This window comes from Salmo trutta, chromosome 19 (assembly GCF_901001165.1).
Source record: "Salmo trutta chromosome 19, fSalTru1.1, whole genome shotgun sequence".
Lineage (NCBI taxonomy): Eukaryota > Metazoa > Chordata > Actinopteri > Salmoniformes > Salmonidae > Salmo > Salmo trutta.
In genome coordinates this window covers 42,391,049-42,408,688 of record NC_042975.1, presented here as the reverse complement: position 1 = coordinate 42,408,688, position 17,640 = coordinate 42,391,049, and the positions used below count along the sequence as shown (strand labels likewise).

At 41.0% G+C, this 17,640-nt stretch overlaps 2 protein-coding genes and 1 non-coding gene across 3 annotated transcripts; 1 reads left to right on the top strand and 2 right to left on the bottom strand.

Annotated features, from left to right (window-relative positions):
- Positions 1-1,461: 1,461 nt before the first annotated feature.
- Positions 1,462-10,245, top strand: LOC115154622 (T-cell leukemia homeobox protein 3). Its single transcript, XM_029701062.1, has 3 exons — positions 1,462-2,335; positions 4,505-4,742; positions 8,748-10,245. Exons 1-3 carry the CDS (start codon positions 1,894-1,896, stop codon positions 8,959-8,961), a joined length of 894 nt encoding a protein of 297 aa, XP_029556922.1. The 5' UTR covers positions 1,462-1,893; the 3' UTR covers positions 8,962-10,245.
- A 1,742-nt stretch (positions 10,246-11,987) lies between these two features.
- On the bottom strand, positions 11,988-16,495 carry npm1a (nucleophosmin 1a). Its single transcript, XM_029701061.1, has 11 exons — positions 16,341-16,495; positions 15,031-15,110; positions 14,805-14,924; positions 14,598-14,691; positions 14,283-14,389; positions 13,963-14,009; positions 13,831-13,882; positions 13,664-13,744; positions 13,310-13,450; positions 13,065-13,139; positions 11,988-12,810 (listed from the first exon to the last, which is right to left on the bottom strand). Exons 1-11 carry the CDS (start codon positions 16,387-16,389, stop codon positions 12,760-12,762), a joined length of 897 nt encoding a protein of 298 aa, XP_029556921.1. The 5' UTR covers positions 16,390-16,495; the 3' UTR covers positions 11,988-12,759.
- On the bottom strand, positions 12,886-12,956 carry LOC115155114 (small nucleolar RNA SNORD61). The gene has a single exon (XR_003868008.1). It is a non-coding gene; the product is annotated as a small nucleolar RNA SNORD61 (small nucleolar RNA).
- Positions 16,496-17,640: the final 1,145 nt, after the last annotated feature.

Below are 17,640 nucleotides of genomic sequence, written 5' to 3'. Positions count from 1 at the left end.
TCACTGAATCTGAAAAACATGCCTTTTAAAAACAAAAATAAATCATGGCTTTTATGCACACAGCATAGCATATAGGCCCGTGCCCTTCAGGCTAATATTTAGCATTGAAACGACCCGCCACTTCGTTGGAGTGCGTGGAGTTCAGAATTTAGCAGCAGCTGATCTACTATTAGGCTATAGCCGACGTGTAATGCATTACACAAATCTGGCTTCCAAGATCAAAGCTCAAATTCGCTACTGATATGAATCGACAGTTTAAGTGAATGAAACATATACATATATATATATTTTTTTACAAAATAGGCCTATGATATCCCATCTTCAGATCAACCGTATAAGGCACGTGATACCATCTCAGCTCTTCATCGAATCAATAGTCTACGCTATGTATATAATTAATAACAGCCTAATAGGATAATAATAACAATAATAATAACAATAATAATATAGCCTAAGATTTTTAATAGGGCAGTAAATCAAGTCAGTTCATTTTCATTGTATGAAAACCATCGAACTTCCACTCTGATTTGAATGAAGTTTACCTCAGCCCCGGTGAAAAGTCTATGGTTGTGTCCAATCAACAAATGAGTGGCTGTTGACGAGGAGTTCTGCAAGTCTCAGTTCCCTCATTTCCACTGCGCAAAGACTGGTTGTTTCCACGTCAGTTTAACAAAAAAAATGCAATGTGATGACATTGGATCAAAGTGGAAAACTGATTGGATTTGAGAAAGTCATCAATTTAAAGCTGCAATGTTTAACTTTTTGGGTGAACCAACCTAATTCGCATAGAATGTGTTATAGATCTGTCATTCTCGTTGAAAGCAAGTCTAAAAACTGGTAGATATGTTCTATATACACTCTTTCTATGCTGCTCATTCTTTAAGTTTCATTTTTTGAATCTTTCACTTTTGGTTTTGTATACCAGCTTCAAACAGCTGAAAATACAATATTTTTCTTAATGAAAAATATATTTCACAGTGGTTTAGATGGTATAATTATTCTCTACACTATACTTTCTTGTTTTGTTACATAAACTGAAATTAAGCGAACTATTACAATTGTAGCAACAAGGAAATGGTGGAGAGATTTCTGCTTAGTCATCTTTAAGGACATTTAGTCTTTTTTTCACCCAACTTTTGACCTGAATCCAATGACATGCTGACGTATTTTGTTGATTTCACTTTGAATTCATGTTAGTTGACAACTCAACCAAATGTAAATCAAAACTAGAAGTTGAAATGTTGTCTGTGCCCATTGGGTTGCCACTGATGTAGAAATACGCAAATTTGGAATGCATGCTACTCATTAAGCCTATCAAAGCATTGTCATTAAATCTCCGAAAGCATTCGGTTTTTCATAAGCCGTGGTTATGATAGACTATAAAAACACACCATTGGTGGTCGACTATAGGCCTACAGCCAATATAATAATGAATCCGCCGCAATGAGCGCTTTTTAAGAAATGATGTCACTTTGGAATGTTCCCTCAGCTCGCATTCAATTCAGCAAATTAAAGTTAAAACTTCAACCAATAAGGTGCATGAAAGCTACTCTAACCAATCGGAGGAGGGGCATAGGAAACACTATTGCGTTCGGGGGGTGTAGTGGGCAAAATAGAATTGATCCCAACTGCGATTGCCCTGCAAAGTCAGTGTGCCAAACATCAGCAAATCGCAAATGGACGGATCCGTCAGAGCCGCGAAGGATGGTGGAAAACTCGCTGCCGTAGAAAGCCATAGAACGCAAACTATCCAAAACGAGCTTTAAACGGGAAAGAGCTGGATGCTTAACTCAACATAACCAATTTTTACTCGTAGGCTACATCATAACCTTTTGCAACATCGGCTCTGTCCGAGGACTGCGTAAAGGTACTGGAAAGGTTCTGGGAGCGAGAATGGAGCGGGCGCCAAGCTCAAGCCCCAGCGGCGTAAATCAGCCCTCACAACCTCCCCAGCATGAACCTATTAGTTTCGGTATTGACCAGATTCTCAGTGGTACCGACCAGGACGGTTCACAGAACACCAGCCGGAGTGGTTCGGATACTGGGAACTTCACAAGTGGAGGAAGTTACCACCTCGGTAGTCCAAGTGGAGCCAGTGCAGCGCCCTTCACGTCGCTTTCCGGTTCTTTCCATGGAATCGCATCATCATACGAGGAATCAAGTGCATACGGAGTGAACTTGACTTTCACCCCAGGAGGGGTGATACGAGTCCCGGCGCACAGGCCGCTGGCCGCTGCAGTGCCTCCTCCTATAGCCAGCGCTGTACCCGGGATAGGCAGCATCAGCTTCCCCTGGATGGAGAGCAGCCAAAGATTCGCAAAGGAAAGATTTGCAGGTAAACTATCTCCATTCAATGTGTAGGCTATTTTAGTCCAGGGGTGGCTTAATCTGGGACTGGGTAACCGACCCTAAAATCACATAGTTGGGATGTACTGCAGCAGACCTGATAATCACCGGGCTGTGGTCATTTCCATTTCACCCCGGTAAAATCAGGGTTTTCATAAGTTTTAGTCTATTATTTTTCAAAGAGGAATTTTCGTTTCACTCATGGAGTTTAAATGGATTTGACCAGGTCCACAAATAAATTATACAAAACTAGTCGAATCAGTTCACCAGATTAACTTGAATTGTAGCCTAATTCCGAAAGCTTTATATTAAGGGAAAACACGGATAGAAATAACATCAACAAGAACATAGCATGCAAAGAAAATGCAAACAGATCAAAATAAGGAAACACTGAATGATTAATTATACTATATTATTTCATATTTCAAAGTAAGGTTTAACCTAGCTCAAAGGAGAAAGACTAACATAAAAAAAGCTTTAAAACATGCGGTAGAAATACTGCCCGAATTAGGTTCGTTCTCTCAAAGCGATGCGTTGGGTACAACGTTACTTTGCAAGTTGCACCATTAAAACTATGTCAATATAACAATAAGCACACTTTTCATGCAGCTTTTACCACACAATTGAACAAGAAAATATGACAAATATAAAAACGCAACCCGTGTTATTGTAATAAATAAACACAGGCCTATTTCACCGGAAGACCAAAACTGTATACTCCCATTAAACTATAATTATTTCACTTTTCATCCATTTAGAACCGTTTATGAAAATAAACACATTTTATCCAAATGTGGAATTAATATTTCGATTTAGATCAATAGGAGGGGTGTGCTGTTATCGAAAGTGCTCAGATACATCGCACAAGTGTTTCAGACTTCTTCGTAGGCTATTAGCTACATCACTTGTCTTTAACTACTCGACTTAATTCTGTTACTACTGAAGGGACCGTTTTTGCTTGGATTTTGAATCCTGTGTGTGTGTGTGTGTCTTGCTAAACGGGACATATTATAATGCTAAGTGTATTATGATGATGATGATTATTATTGTTATTATTACTAACATTTGGCCTATAATTAATCATTATTATTATTATTATTATTTCCACAGAACATATACAGTTATTGCAGTATTTTAAAACCATAATTTGGGGTACTAGAAGGGGTAAAGCCTTTCTGTTTCTATTTATTCAAACTACATTTTTACTTGTAAATTCTAAATGAACTGACAGTATAAAATACTTGAAAGTTACTAAGCTATTCCTACATTGATAGAAATGAGAAATTAGATAATTGGCCAATACTTATGGTAGGCCTACTGTTTGCCATTGTCACGTTGTAATAAAATAATTGGTGGATGCCCTATAACATGTATCAGAACCTCTGTTTTTCTTCTGGGGGGCACTATGTAAAGTTTCATTAATATTGCAGAAGGGTTCTAGATGATGGCCTGTCAGTGTTTTGTGACAAAAGGAAGAAACTCTCCACATCAGAATTGAATGAGGAAAAACACTCCACCTCTTTTCATCGACATCATCAGCATTATTGACTGTCAACATGTCTTCATTTTCTGAATATACAGCCCTGCTACAGCAATATCTGCCACTACTAGGCAATAACCCACTGTGTAAGAGGAAATATGATACAACAATCTTTTGAGCAGTACTTTAATCGACTAACCATGGACTCACACTGAATTGATCATTTTGCCATGTTTCAAAATAAATAAGAATAATTTAAACATATGCTCAACTTGGATTTTCCGTTGATTAGAATTAGATTAGAATTACTCAGAGAAACAAATTGGCCTCTAAAGACCCATAAAACACCTATAAAACATATTCATCTGTACTCCAACATTCCACCTCTGTGAGAGAGAGGGAAGGGTGGTATATAGGTCAAACCAATGAGCATGTACATTTCTTTTGATTATAGTATCAATTTAGAGATTTCCATGCGGACTACAATGTCCTCCAACAAATTGAACTCAACATAAGATCTTGTGAACCTGTGCATGACCTGCTTTCTTTCTTTGTCCAATGTCCGTCCCCCCCTCCACTCACTCACACACACACACACACACACACACACACACACACACACACACACACACACACACACACACACACACACACACACACACACACACACACACACAGCTGCACTGACACCATTCACAGTGACCCGGCGGATTGGTCACCCCTACCAGAACCGCACCCCTCCGAAGAGGAAGAAGCCGCGGACATCTTTCTCCCGGGTGCAGATCTGTGAGCTAGAGAAACGCTTTCATAGGCAGAAGTACCTGGCCAGCGCTGAACGGGCCGCTCTCGCCAAGACCCTCAAGATGACCGACGCACAGGTCAAGACCTGGTTCCAGAACCGCAGGACCAAGTGGAGGTGAGACACTGGGCTGGAGAGGGGGAGGAGGGGAAAGATTAGTTGTTTTCTGAGTGGTGTCTGGAGAAAGATGAGGATCTAGTCTACATTTACTCTAGAGTGGTCAGCAGAGAAACATATAATCAGTTACCACTTTCTGATGTTAATTTTCCATTTTAAAAATGATAGCTTGAATACAATATCCGCAGTAACTTTGACTTCTAATACATGTTATAGAGGTGTGTTAGGTCCCGAGCTAATTGTGCATCAATGGTAATGGGAACTCAATAACTCAGGTGCGCAAAACCTAACAGGCATATTAACTCCGCTTTATGCTACTGTACAGCTCAGCCTCACAAACACAACCATGACCCTCTACAGCAGGGCTAGGCAAACCTTTGGGCTCAAGGGCCATATTGAGATTTCGAAATTCAACAGAGGACCGCACTGTTTGTCAAAATCAATTTAGGTGCCAGAAAAAGGTCAGTCATTAGAATATATAAAAGTCCATTGTAATTTCTCCATACTTTCTATCTCGTTTTAGACGTTGAAGAGTGGCCGGGAGTGTTTTTCTAACCCAACACTGCAATTTTTTTACTCAAACCTCGAGCGGGCCGGATTGAATGAGCTTGTGGGCCAGATCTGGCCAACGGGCCATAGTTTGCCCACTCCGCTCCGCAGTCAGGACACAAGACTAGGGACAGTCCATGGATTATGGTTTTCCTAACACCCGTTCACTCAGCTCTATAGAGTATCATTAATATTGGACAAAGTGTTTGGATCAAAGATTTTGTGACATATGGAAAATATGGCTTGACAGTTTTGGAGATAAAACATTCAGATGTAATAGCTTATCCTATAAAGTATTAAGTGGATCACTTGCACACCCACACAATCAAATGTAATGTAGGGACACAAAATAAATTGTGATGTTATATCACGAAGGAGCATTCTTGGAGCAATAAACCTGAATACAATAAACAGTGTTAAGAGAGTTAGTTTGAAAGAGCTAGCTTTATGAGTATTGCAAGGCATGGCTCTAATGTCATATGTGTTGGATTGGTTCAGTATTAAGATGTGCCTGCTGAAGTAGGCTTATCATTTCACTCATAACAAAAATTAATTAGCTTATCTTATGTAGGACTAGGCTAAATCTATGTGAGCTATGTTGACACACATATCTGCATTTTTTTGACAAAGAAAACCATAGGCTATATAGCCAAAAAGTGTACAACTAGCCTACAACATGGTAATATCAGCTGTGTACCGGCAGTTTCCGCAAGGTCTGAGAGAAGGGAGGGACAGCTAACTTTCCAAAATTCTACACACTTTGCTAAGGGCAAACAGAAACATTTGTTTTATAGCTAATCTCATGTTATTTTACACATTTTGCCATGACGCTGAGAGAAAATGCTGCCGTTTTTAAATAATTTCCTGCAAATCCACATATTTTGCTATTTTTATTTATTTAATCTTTATTTAACCAGGTAGGGCTCATTGAGATTTGAAATGTCTTTTTCAAGAGCGTTCTGGCCAAGATAGGCAGCACCAAGTCTTTACACAATTACAGACAGACAACAACTACAAGTAATCAGGTAATCTAGTAGTACCTGTAGAAAAACTACAGGTAATATAGTAAAAAAAAACATAGAATTCACAAGAGTATAACAAAATCATAAAACAGCAAATTAAAAACATTGACAGGTCAGGGAATCAGCCTCAACATCCTTCATCAATGATTTAAAAACACCAATCGAGACATGTTCTTCCAGTTTAAAAGTATTTTGTAAGGCTTTCCAAGCCGATTGCGCTGAGTACATAAAAGCCCTTTTACCAAATTCAGTTCGGACATTTGGAACAGTTAGCAGGATAAAGTCCTGCGAACGAAGAGAGTACCCACCACATTTCTGAACAATAAAAATGCCCAAATAAAATGGTAGTAAACCCAAAATGGCTTTATAAATAAAGTATTCCAGTGACTGAGCCAAAGATTGACTAGAGAAGGCCAGCCAATCGTTGTATATAAAGTGCAGTGGTGTGTAAAGGTTTTGTAGTTTAAAATAAATCTCAACGCTTCATGGTAAACGGTGTCAATTGATCTCAAACACTGAGTGGAAGCATTCATATATAAAATATCACCATAGTCTAGTAAAGGCATAAATGTAGCTGATACTAACCTCTTTCTGGCTTCAAAAGAAAAACAGGCCTTATTCCTAAAATAAAATCCCAACTTCAGCTTCAATTTTTTAGAAGATTGTTGAATGTGCAATTTAAAAGAGTAGCCATCATCAATCAAAATTCCAAGATATTTATATGAGGTTACAGTCTCAATCTCATTGCCCTGACAGGTAGTAATAGGTGAAAGGTTCAGAGGTCTATTTCTTTCTTTATAAAACACAGTTACTTTAGTTTAGTCAGTATTGAGGATAAGCTTCAATTGACACAAGGTATGTTGAACAGTATAAAAAGCAGTTTGCAAGTTCTGTAAAGCTTTTGTGAGAGATGAGGCACAACAATAAATAACAGTATCATCAGCATAAAAATGAAGTTGCGCATTATGCAACATTTTTGTCTAAATTATTTATACAAATAATGAATAAAAGGGGACCAAGTACAGAGCCCTGGGCACACCATCACAGACAGACAATTTAACAGACATGAGCCCATCAAATTGAGTGCACTGAGTTCTTTCAGACAGATAGTTAGCAAACCATGCAACTGCATGCTCCAAAAGACCTACGCTCGACAATCTCTGCCTCAGTTTAGCATGATCAACTGTATCAAAAGCCTTAGAGAGATCAATAAAAAGTGAAACACAGTGCTGTTTTTTGTCAAGAGCTTCAGTGATCTCATTTAAAACCTTCATGGCTGCTGTAATTGTGTTATGCTTCTTCCTGAAGCCCGATTGGTACATTGATAAAATAGAGTATAAAAACTATTTTAGCTGCTCACTAACAAGGGTTTCAGGTATTTTCGCCAGAGGTGACAGCTTTGAGATTGGCCTATAATTATTTAAAAGAGTTGGATCTCCACCTTTTATAAGTGGTAGGACAAATGATGATTTCCAGATCTTTGGAATTCCATTACATTCCAGTATCATTTGGAGCAGAGAGAAAAATGTGCAGTTTTATAGCTAATCTCATGCTATTCTACACATTTTCCACTGAGGCTGAGAGAATTTTGTATTTTGAAAGGGGGGGGGCATACGCCAGTGGGTAATATCATTATGAAACGTAGCCTATCCTAACCTACCGTTTAGGCTAAGAATTTATTTTGCCTGGTCATCAGCTGCGGACACACTGTTGCGCTCACAGTAGCTTTGGCCTACACACTGTCGAAAACAGATGTCAGGCTCAGTGCAAATTTATCAAACGTAAATACATGCAACATTGTAGCCTGTTATGAAACAATTTGGTGCTTGATTAATGTCACTGAAATACACAGAACTGTTTTATATTTCCCGAAAAATTAGCTTACGTGATGATTTTGTCGTCTAGTCTAGCTACTGCACAGGTTGCCGCTGGAAAACGTCAAAGGTCAAACAACGAATAATAAATTACCAATTTGATACGTTTGCAAATAATCAATACGTTACTATTTTTAGAACGAATAATAATAATAATATTTCTTATAGTGGTTTCTGCAAAATATAAAACATACACAGAAGGTTCTGTTATCTATATTATCTTCAAGATTATCTGCAAGAGTTGCTCCATCTTGAGTGCAATAATGTGCAATCATATTCTGTTTGGCAACATAGGTCAGTGTCCTCTCTGGTCTCTCCCATGAGTCATTATGGCTCATGCCAGTGTGATGTCTCTCCTGCTCTACTGAATCAACCATGTGATAGCTGCTGACAAGTGGTCGTCGTCAGTATCCCTGTTCTAATGTTGGCCTTGATGTCTCTGGGCACGTCACTTTTTCTGTCTGTGTAACCAATTCCTCTAACAGTGAATCTTAATAAGTGTCCTGTCTATGTCTGTTCTGTCCCTGTCCTCTCCCTACCCGCCCTGTCTTCGTTGCCAGGCGACAGACAGCTGAGGAGAGGGAGGCGGAGCGTCAGCAGGCCAATCGGCTGATGATCCAGCTGCAGCATGATGCCTTCCAGAAGTCCTTGAGTGACTCGGTTCCGTCCGATCCACTCTGCATCCACAACTCCTCCCTGTTCGCCCTGCAGAACCTGCAGCCGTGGGCCTCTGAGGAAGCAGCAAAGATGGGCCGTGTCCCCGCTCTAGTGTGACCGGGACAGGGTTGGTCCCTCTGGACATTACACACTCGGACTGGCCAAAATGCTCACCGACTGATATCTAAGAAACTGCACAAAGGTGATCGGTGAGCAAATTGAATTGAATGATTTATTATTGTCTTTCCAGAACATAGCCAAATTGTGTCCGAGGGAGCCTGAAGATTAAACAAAAAACTCCAGTTCCTAAGTACCCTGATATGATCTGGACATGCAGAATGTTTGCTGGGTCCTTTGTGTCAGACACATCCTGGGTGGTAGCCTATGAGCTGTGGCGATGTACGTGACACACGTCACTGAGCCAGCCCTATAATTCCAAACGGACATATTGACTGACTGACACAGCACAGATTGGCTCATCTGTTTCTCCCACGTCCCATCTGTTCCTTCACCACTACAGTTACACTATCAGCTCTGTGCCCCTGCATCTCAGAGCCGACCGGTCTGCAAAGGATGAGAAAATGGATGGGAAACAGAGAGAGATAATACACTAATGTTCAGAGAATATATAAAACGTTGTTGTTGCATGGAATCAATCTCATCATCCTCTCATTTTCCATCTTGAATTCCGTGTAATTGTTTCCTCTTTAGACTGCTAGTTAGCAGGATTTTTGTACTGGGTGGAGACGGACTTAGGCAACACTGATCCTAAAAAGCCACTGAATGTATTACATGCTTTGATTCCAATCTATTAACACTCTGAAGCTCAATTAGGCTGAATAATTACATTTGAATAAGAAGGCAAACTATAAAACCAGATAGCCACAAGTGAGATATTGTAGAATCAACTGCTTACTGTTCTATTGGGCAAGTGTTTAGTGATGTCTGGACAACCCAGATACCTGCTACCTCTTTAAACAGCATCCACCCGGAACACTAGCAAGACATCAACTTTTTATTTCTATATATATCTAACTCATCGAAGGGTTAACACACAGCTCAAGGGCTATTTTAGAATAATAACATTTGCCAGAGGGACAAGAAGCAATCCAGTAAAAGAGGAAGCTAATTATTTATAGTGTTGTTTTATTCATGCCAGGCTGGACCCATTCACTGGGAAGTGGGGTGCATGAGGGTGGTGTATCAGACCTGAGAGGTGGAGTCTGGTTGACTTACTTCAAATGTGGTGTAAAAGACTTTGTTGTATGAGTCATCTGAGAATATTTGAGGCAGTGTAACAGATGGATGATAACAGCATCTCTCCCCATGTATCATACTTTGTATTTGATAAATATGTAAATAACTAAACAAAACCTAATAATAAAAAAAAGCCTTCTCTTGTTTTAGCTTTGAATCACTCTTTATTTTTCAATGCCCTTCTGTTGGTCTCCGTAGCTACGTTGTTGTTTACATGTAAAGTGGAATGTCTGCAGGACATGCTCATTACGCTCAAATACAATGCAAACAAAAACAGCAGAAAGATCGATACCACTAACGTTCTCTCGCACACAAACACATTGACCAGGGAGGATTTAGTCTACGACAGATCTAAGGCACTTACAGGGGGAGATCCACAGAGACCATAAAAAGGCTCTCCCCATTAAAGCCCTCCTCCCCCTCCCTACTGAGTGCTGTTGACTCACATTCAGCTGACCTGGGGGGAGATTGATAGGTCTCAGTGCTGTGTCCATTATGAATGTGGTGAAAAATGGGACATCACAAAAGATATCTCAGCATTCCCATATAAAGCTGCAGAATCCCCAATAGCTATTTAGATAGGCCTATTCATACTCATACACACTAGAGCTGAGCAGACGTGATGGTGCAAGAGGACGAACCCTCTTCCTGATAGTCTGAGAGGCCATTAGGGAGAGCAGCCATTAATAAAGCCTCTCTGCTCAGGATAATTGATACAGGAAGTCTTCTGACCTCCTGGACCTGCTCCAGATCTGGGGGGGAGGATGAGATGAGATCACCCCTCAGGGATGCAACACAACCAAGGCTGTCATCAAAGGGCTTACTTATACACCAGCCCCCTCTGCTGGCCAGAGTCTATAGTGACTCATAAGGGAATGAGATTGTGTGACATTCCAAACCTATTGACTGAGTCTGTCAACCTTATTTGGGACCAAAGCAATACAGAAGATGCATAGTGGTAATTGGGTTACTGGCTGGTGTCTTGTATTTGTCAGTGAGGCAGTGGAGAATGGATCTCCCTGTCAGATACTTTGAACAGGGCTAAAACCATATTTTTAAGGTGTCATTCCATGAAATGTCTGACATTTTGTGTAAATGCTGATAAAGCATTTAACAGTTGGATAGCATACATCTGTGTTAAGCATAACACATCGACCCCGTTACCGATAGATCAATAGGTTAGAAATGCTCCAATAGGGTCATGCTCGTCTTCAATTTCCCCTCCCTGCTGCACACAAGCTTCCGTTACCTGTCAGTAGGGGGGTAATGGCTGATTTAAGATGAAAGTCAACCCACTCAATTTTATAGTAACTTTTCTTAAGTGAACATCAAGATGAGAAAACATGTATACAGCAAGAACAAGAGAGCCTAGTGGACACCAGTAGTCAGCGAGAGGGCAAGGTATGGACACACCTTTTCATGTCACCTGGCAGGAGCCAGGTATATCAACAGAGCGCAGGCCAAGACGTGAAAATATACAGATTGCATTTCTGTGAATCAAAGCAAACTTCAATCGTCACATGCGCCGAACACAAGTGTAGACCTTACCGCGAAATGCTTACTACAAGCCCTTAACAGTGCAGTTCTCTGCATCGTAGCGTTATCGAATTGTCAACAATGGACAGGTGCTGTCTCAGTCTAAGGTGTGCCAAACGCAAAGCAGATGTCTGCCAGACATCTAGGTTTATTTCATGTTCGGGCCTATTTATCAGAGTAGGCCAATAGTTAATCCTCAAAATTCCTTCAGAAAAGCATGTAATATTGTAGTTCATACTTCTGGGCCTATATTATGAGATTAAATGTCCTGCAGAGGCTCATGTAGAGGATTTCATCAAAGGCTTCACACAGAATTTCTATCATCTAGTCAACCATCAATAACACAAAGCCAATCTTCCCCAGCACTTTAATTGTGGATCAGAATATTTCTGTGGATGGAGAACTGCTCATATACTTCATGTATAACAATTAAAACAGAAATGACATGCAGGTTTAATAGAATATTTTTACTTTCAAATGACATTCATGTCACCAGGGAACTAGCTGCTTCACTCTACCCTTACTGCAAAAAATATAAACTATTGAGAATTTCTTAAAACCGTTCAATACAATGCTTGGCCAAAAGTGAACGTCTCAGACCTTAAAGAGCCTACCATCTGGACGGGAAGGACAAGCGTCGACAAACTCAACAGCTTATGGAAGAGACCACTTGTCATTTCACTTTACCCATCATTTAAATAACTCAAAATTAAACAAACATGAACAGATATCTTCCAAAATGCCAGAGGGACAGTTCTGACAAACTGACCGGACTTCAGAATGCCACGTACAACACAGTAAAAAGGATTTAATTTACACATTTACAAAATGCAAAGTTCAAAATGGGTTTCCCCAGGTCCATCCACATGGAAGTTGGAATAGTACCACCCCTCCAATCCTCTGGGAGAGGGTGATGCTGGAAGGGCCAGGGGTGATGGGGCTCAGTCTTATTAGCTCCACACTAGCTGGGCACTGGACATGAAATGCTGCAGCAGTTTAGAGTAACAGCACAAGGCATTGATTCAAACATGGGAAGGGCCAAGAGAGGGTAGAGTAGGCAGGCAGGGGGGATTGACGAGATGGCTGAAGTAATCAAACAAAAAAAAAAGTTTCAGAAAAAAGTTATTTGCTGTCTTCAACAGTTTGTCTCCACTTCCACAGTTCCTCTATGGTCTGAAAAAGATAGGGGGAAAATATTTACTGAAGCATAATCATAACTGTAACTGTCAGAAAACATGTCATTGATGAGAGCTCAGAACTTCTTAGAGGTATTGGTGATTTTCCTCATTGCTGATCAAAACCAAAATAGTCTTCATTGCTCTTTAGTGGTGTTTCGATTCCCTGACAGCACTACGGTCATTAATTTCCCAAACATTCAATTTAAACTGTGTTCTTGACAAACATGTCCCGGAGCAGCATTAACATACCTTGGTTTCTGTGACTTTGAAGCTGTTCTTCACAAAGCTCTCAAACTTGGGCTGGAGTTTAGGCAACTTCCCTCCCTGAAATAGCAAGACATTACATTAGTCTAGATATTCAGAAGTGTCCCTAGTCGTTCGGTTAACAGTTCTTTAGCATACATCAGATAAGATCAGCTAATCACTGTTAGAAGGCCTGTGTATTTCCAGATTATATCATACACATGAAGTGTTTTATAATCCAAGACACCAACCTTCTCCACAGTCACCATCATCTTGGCCTTGAGCTCAGAGATGTTGAGACCTGGTTTGGGGGTCTGGGGAGTTTTGGCAGTTGCTTTGGGGGTCTGTCCATTTTTAGGAGTCTGTCCACCCTTGCTGTCAGGGGTCTTTGCCTGTGAAAACCAGACAAATTGTTAAATAAGACATGTAACATGACTAACATGCAGCACTACAATAATGCTCTCAGAAACAGAAGTGGCCATCTTTAGTCTCAGTCTTTTGGTAAGCAGTGTTGAAAACGCATCAGTAGATCATCAGCTCAACAAATATCATCTTCGACTAGATGCCATGTTATAGTAGGGCTAAACATGTGTAAAAGGACTAACCTGTTTTCCGGCTGGTGTGTTGGCTTTAGAGCCCTTTCCATTGTGGGCAGGAGTCTGAGGTTTGGACGGAGTCTTCTTAGCCTGATAAAAACAGCAAGGTTTCTTGTGACATTTTTTATGCTTTCTCAAGGGCAGAATGAGTATAGGCTTAAATAAAATACACTCACCTTAACAGGAGATTCTTCAGCCTCACTCTCTTCATCCTCGTCATCATCATCCCTAAAGAGGAGTCACATGTTACAACTCCACTCTTTATAAAACCTCAGCGAGGAGCAGGTGCTTTAGTCAAACAGACTTACTCCTCATCGTCATCATCCTCGTCGCCAACGTCCATCTTCATCTTTTTCTGTGAAGGGGAGAAAGGGAAGGACATGGTTAGGGGCATGGAGGTGAGGATGTGTGTAGCAAGAGCTAAGACTGGGAACATTCTAAGAAATGGGAGTGGCCGACTTCAGTCTCAGTCTTTTGGTAAGCAGTGTTGAAAATGCTTCAGTGGATCATCAGCTCAACAAATATCATCTTTGACTAGAGGCCAACGCAACAGTAACGCAGCAGATATGTACACTGACAAGTGATTTCAGCTGGTGTGTTGGCTTTAAGGCCAGTAGTCTGGACTAACCTGAGATTTAAGAGCCGGTGCTGATGCAGGCCTTTTTTTGGACGTTTGTACCTCTTCTTCCTCTTCATCATCTTCATCCTCGTCAAAAGACTGGTCTCCTCCCATCACTGGTGGAATAGTTTCGGTTAACTTTGAGTAGATAGGCTACATTCGCCATACAAGGGAATAGTCATCTTCAGTCTCAGTCTTTTGGTAAGCAGTGTTGAAAATGCATCAGTAAATCAGCTCAACAAATATCATCTTCGACAACAGATGCCATGGCAGCACCAAAGAAACCATGGGAACAACACTGTCCTATAACAAAGTCATACTCACTGACAAGATGCTGGCCACTGATGTGGATGGGCCCGGAACCAGCCTTGAGACGGAAAACTGCTGGGGGTGTGATTGCGAACCCACCAAGACACACCTGCAAGACACAATTAACATGAACACTACACAGGCCATACAACCACAATCCCTCACTCAGGGATGGCACAGCAGTACAGCAGTATTGATGATACTCTAGGTCTGACTACTCACACTTGGCAGGGTGGAGGGTTTGAGCGAAGCCAGCACAGCCTTAACCTTCTGACCCTCCGTGTCCTGTCCTTCCACCTCCACGATGTGCAGCTCATCCTTGGTGCTGAGGTCCACACACAGCTAAGAGCAATCGACAAGAGACACCAAGTTTAGAAATTGTTTCTCATTCCTATGAGGAAAAACAGATTTATATTTTATTCTGCAGAAAGACAGCTGTAACACTCACCATCCTTAAGTCTAGCTGGTGCTCAAAGTCATCCTCTTCTGGGTTGAAGACAACATCCTTCCCAGATTTCAACTCGCAACCTGTTGAGAAAAATAGTAAATTAAAAAAGGGTAAATCATGTAAGAGAAAATTATGCAGTGCTATCAGCAAAGGGATCCAACGTTGGGGTGTGCAACATGTGGGATGCCATGGTGTAGTTTCAGGCCTTGTTTGAGACAGTTAAATAGCTGATACAAAAAGACTCAATAGAACACTAATATTTTTTAAAATCCGTTTGATTTCTTCTTTGGCTGGAGAAAAAGCCTGCACCCAAACCGGTCCTGGGGGAATAAGGTCGTCTACCCTGGACATATCCTTAAAAGGTAGACTGAGGTGAGGCAAACGTGGGCCACCAACCCACGTGGTTGAATGCGCACGTGCACCCTCACCATGTAAATGAAACTAGCTAGCCACCTAGGTAGGTAGACAGGCCATTAAGCAACAATTTTTGGGGTCGCTTAACTACACAATTTATAAAGACACATGTCACGTTTTATTTAAAAAAAATGTTTGTCCAATCAATTTCAATCTGGAACGGTTACCACCAAATCACTGACAATGCGTGCCATGATCATTGCACTTCAAATACTACCTCCATAAAGTGGAATAATTATAAACATAACTTTAGCCAACAATAGGAATTTGGCCAATGTTGACAAATTCGTTTTGCGCTGCATGGACATTATCTTGAAGGCCTTGTGCGCCATCTTTAAATAAAGCACGTGTTGAGAAATTTGATACGCATGGAGGGGTACCTAGCCAGTGAGAAGCTAATGTCCGTCACAAATAAGTCTGGCCCAGTTAACGTTAACACAACACATACAAATCAACCAGGACACCAAGACCCTCAAAACATAACTCAACAAATTTGGTCTCAAGATGCTTGACTAGCTAGCTAGGATGGCTAGCCAACTAAAATTAGCTCACATGTGCTAACTATCGGCTAGCTGGCTAACGTTAGCTAAGTTGAGAGCTCGTGGATAAACTAGAGTTGACAACTGGGTAAGCAAGTTCCATTACCAAATAGTGTAATGCAATGGTATTTAGACCATACGTTGATGAAACTCCGATATATCCCCCATTGGAGCTACAACTAACGTTAGTGGTAAAGTTTGCTAATTGTGCTATATTAGCTTGCTGTACCTCGTGTTGCTTGTGTCCGATGAACAGCATTTTTTTTCTCTCGATACAGTAGCTGATATGTTACTGATATGTTCATTAAAATAAAGTTATCCCGAAAAACTATTGTTAGTTCAAATAGAATATCTCACCATAGAGAAAGGTCTGTGGGCCCATTTGTTCCTCGTCCAGACCGTTCATTTTCTTTGCTGAGACAGGGCACTTCGAAGATAATGAAAAACTGACAGGCCCTCTCACTACGCAGACACACGACCCGGGCTCAATCGCCACGCCTTCTTTCTTCTTCTATTGTATTATGGCATTCCGCAAACACACAGAGGCGCATGCTGCCACCTACTACGTGGGGTGAAAAACTGGGGAACTTCAACGCAGAAAAAAGAACACGGGGAAATATGGATGTATCAGTGCTAGAGGTGTCACTACAGACCCTGGTTCGATTCCAGGCTGTATCACAACTGGCCGTGATTTGGAGGCCCATGGGCGGCGAACAAATTGGCTCAGCGTCGTCCAGGTTAGAGTTTGGCAGTCATTTTTTATAAGAATTTGTTCTTAACTGACTTGCCTAGTTAAATAAATAAAAATATTCACCATAAGTCACATAAATCCATGATCTGTAAATATATTCAACATAAATAAAACTACAATTTGAACTAATGCCGAACAATGTGAGCAAATGGCTTGCTTCCGAAGCTAAGCAGGTTTGGTCCTGGTTGGTCCCTGGATGGGAGACCAAATGCTCCTGGGAGTGTTGTTGGAGGGCACCCTTTCCTCTGGTCTTAAAAAATATCCCAATGCCCCAGGGCTATGATTGGGGACATTGCCCTGTGTAGGGTGCAGACTTTTGGATTGGATGTTAAACAGGTGTCCTGACTCTCTGTGGTCACTAAAGATCCCATTGCACTAATTGTAAGAGTAGGGGTGTCAACCCCAGTGTCCTGGCTAAATTCCCAATCTGGCCCTCATACCATCATGGTCACCTAATCATCCCCAGTTTACAATTGGCTCATTCATCCTCCCTCCTCTCCCCTGTAACTATTCCCCAGCTTGTTGCTGTAAATGAGAACGTGTTCTCAGTCAATTATCCATTCCATTCATTGGGCTATACTTTGTGTCACGTGATGCACAGCTGAAGCTAATTGGCCAATAATTTGTCTAACTCTTTCCAACTGCGAACACCCACGTCAAACTACACCCTGAAATGAATTCACTTTTGAATTCACTCAGTGTTTCTTAATGAACCAAATCTAAAACAAGGGCAAATCCGGAAGTTCAGCCGCCCTTTAAGATTCTGCATAATTTAAGGCAGACACAGGTCGCTGAAGCTGTAAAACAATAGTGTGGTCCAGAAAAAAACCCTAGAGTACAATACAGCAATCTGCTCAAAGGCCTTTGCTTTGCAAGAGAAGCTCTTTTACCTTTCTTATCCACTTT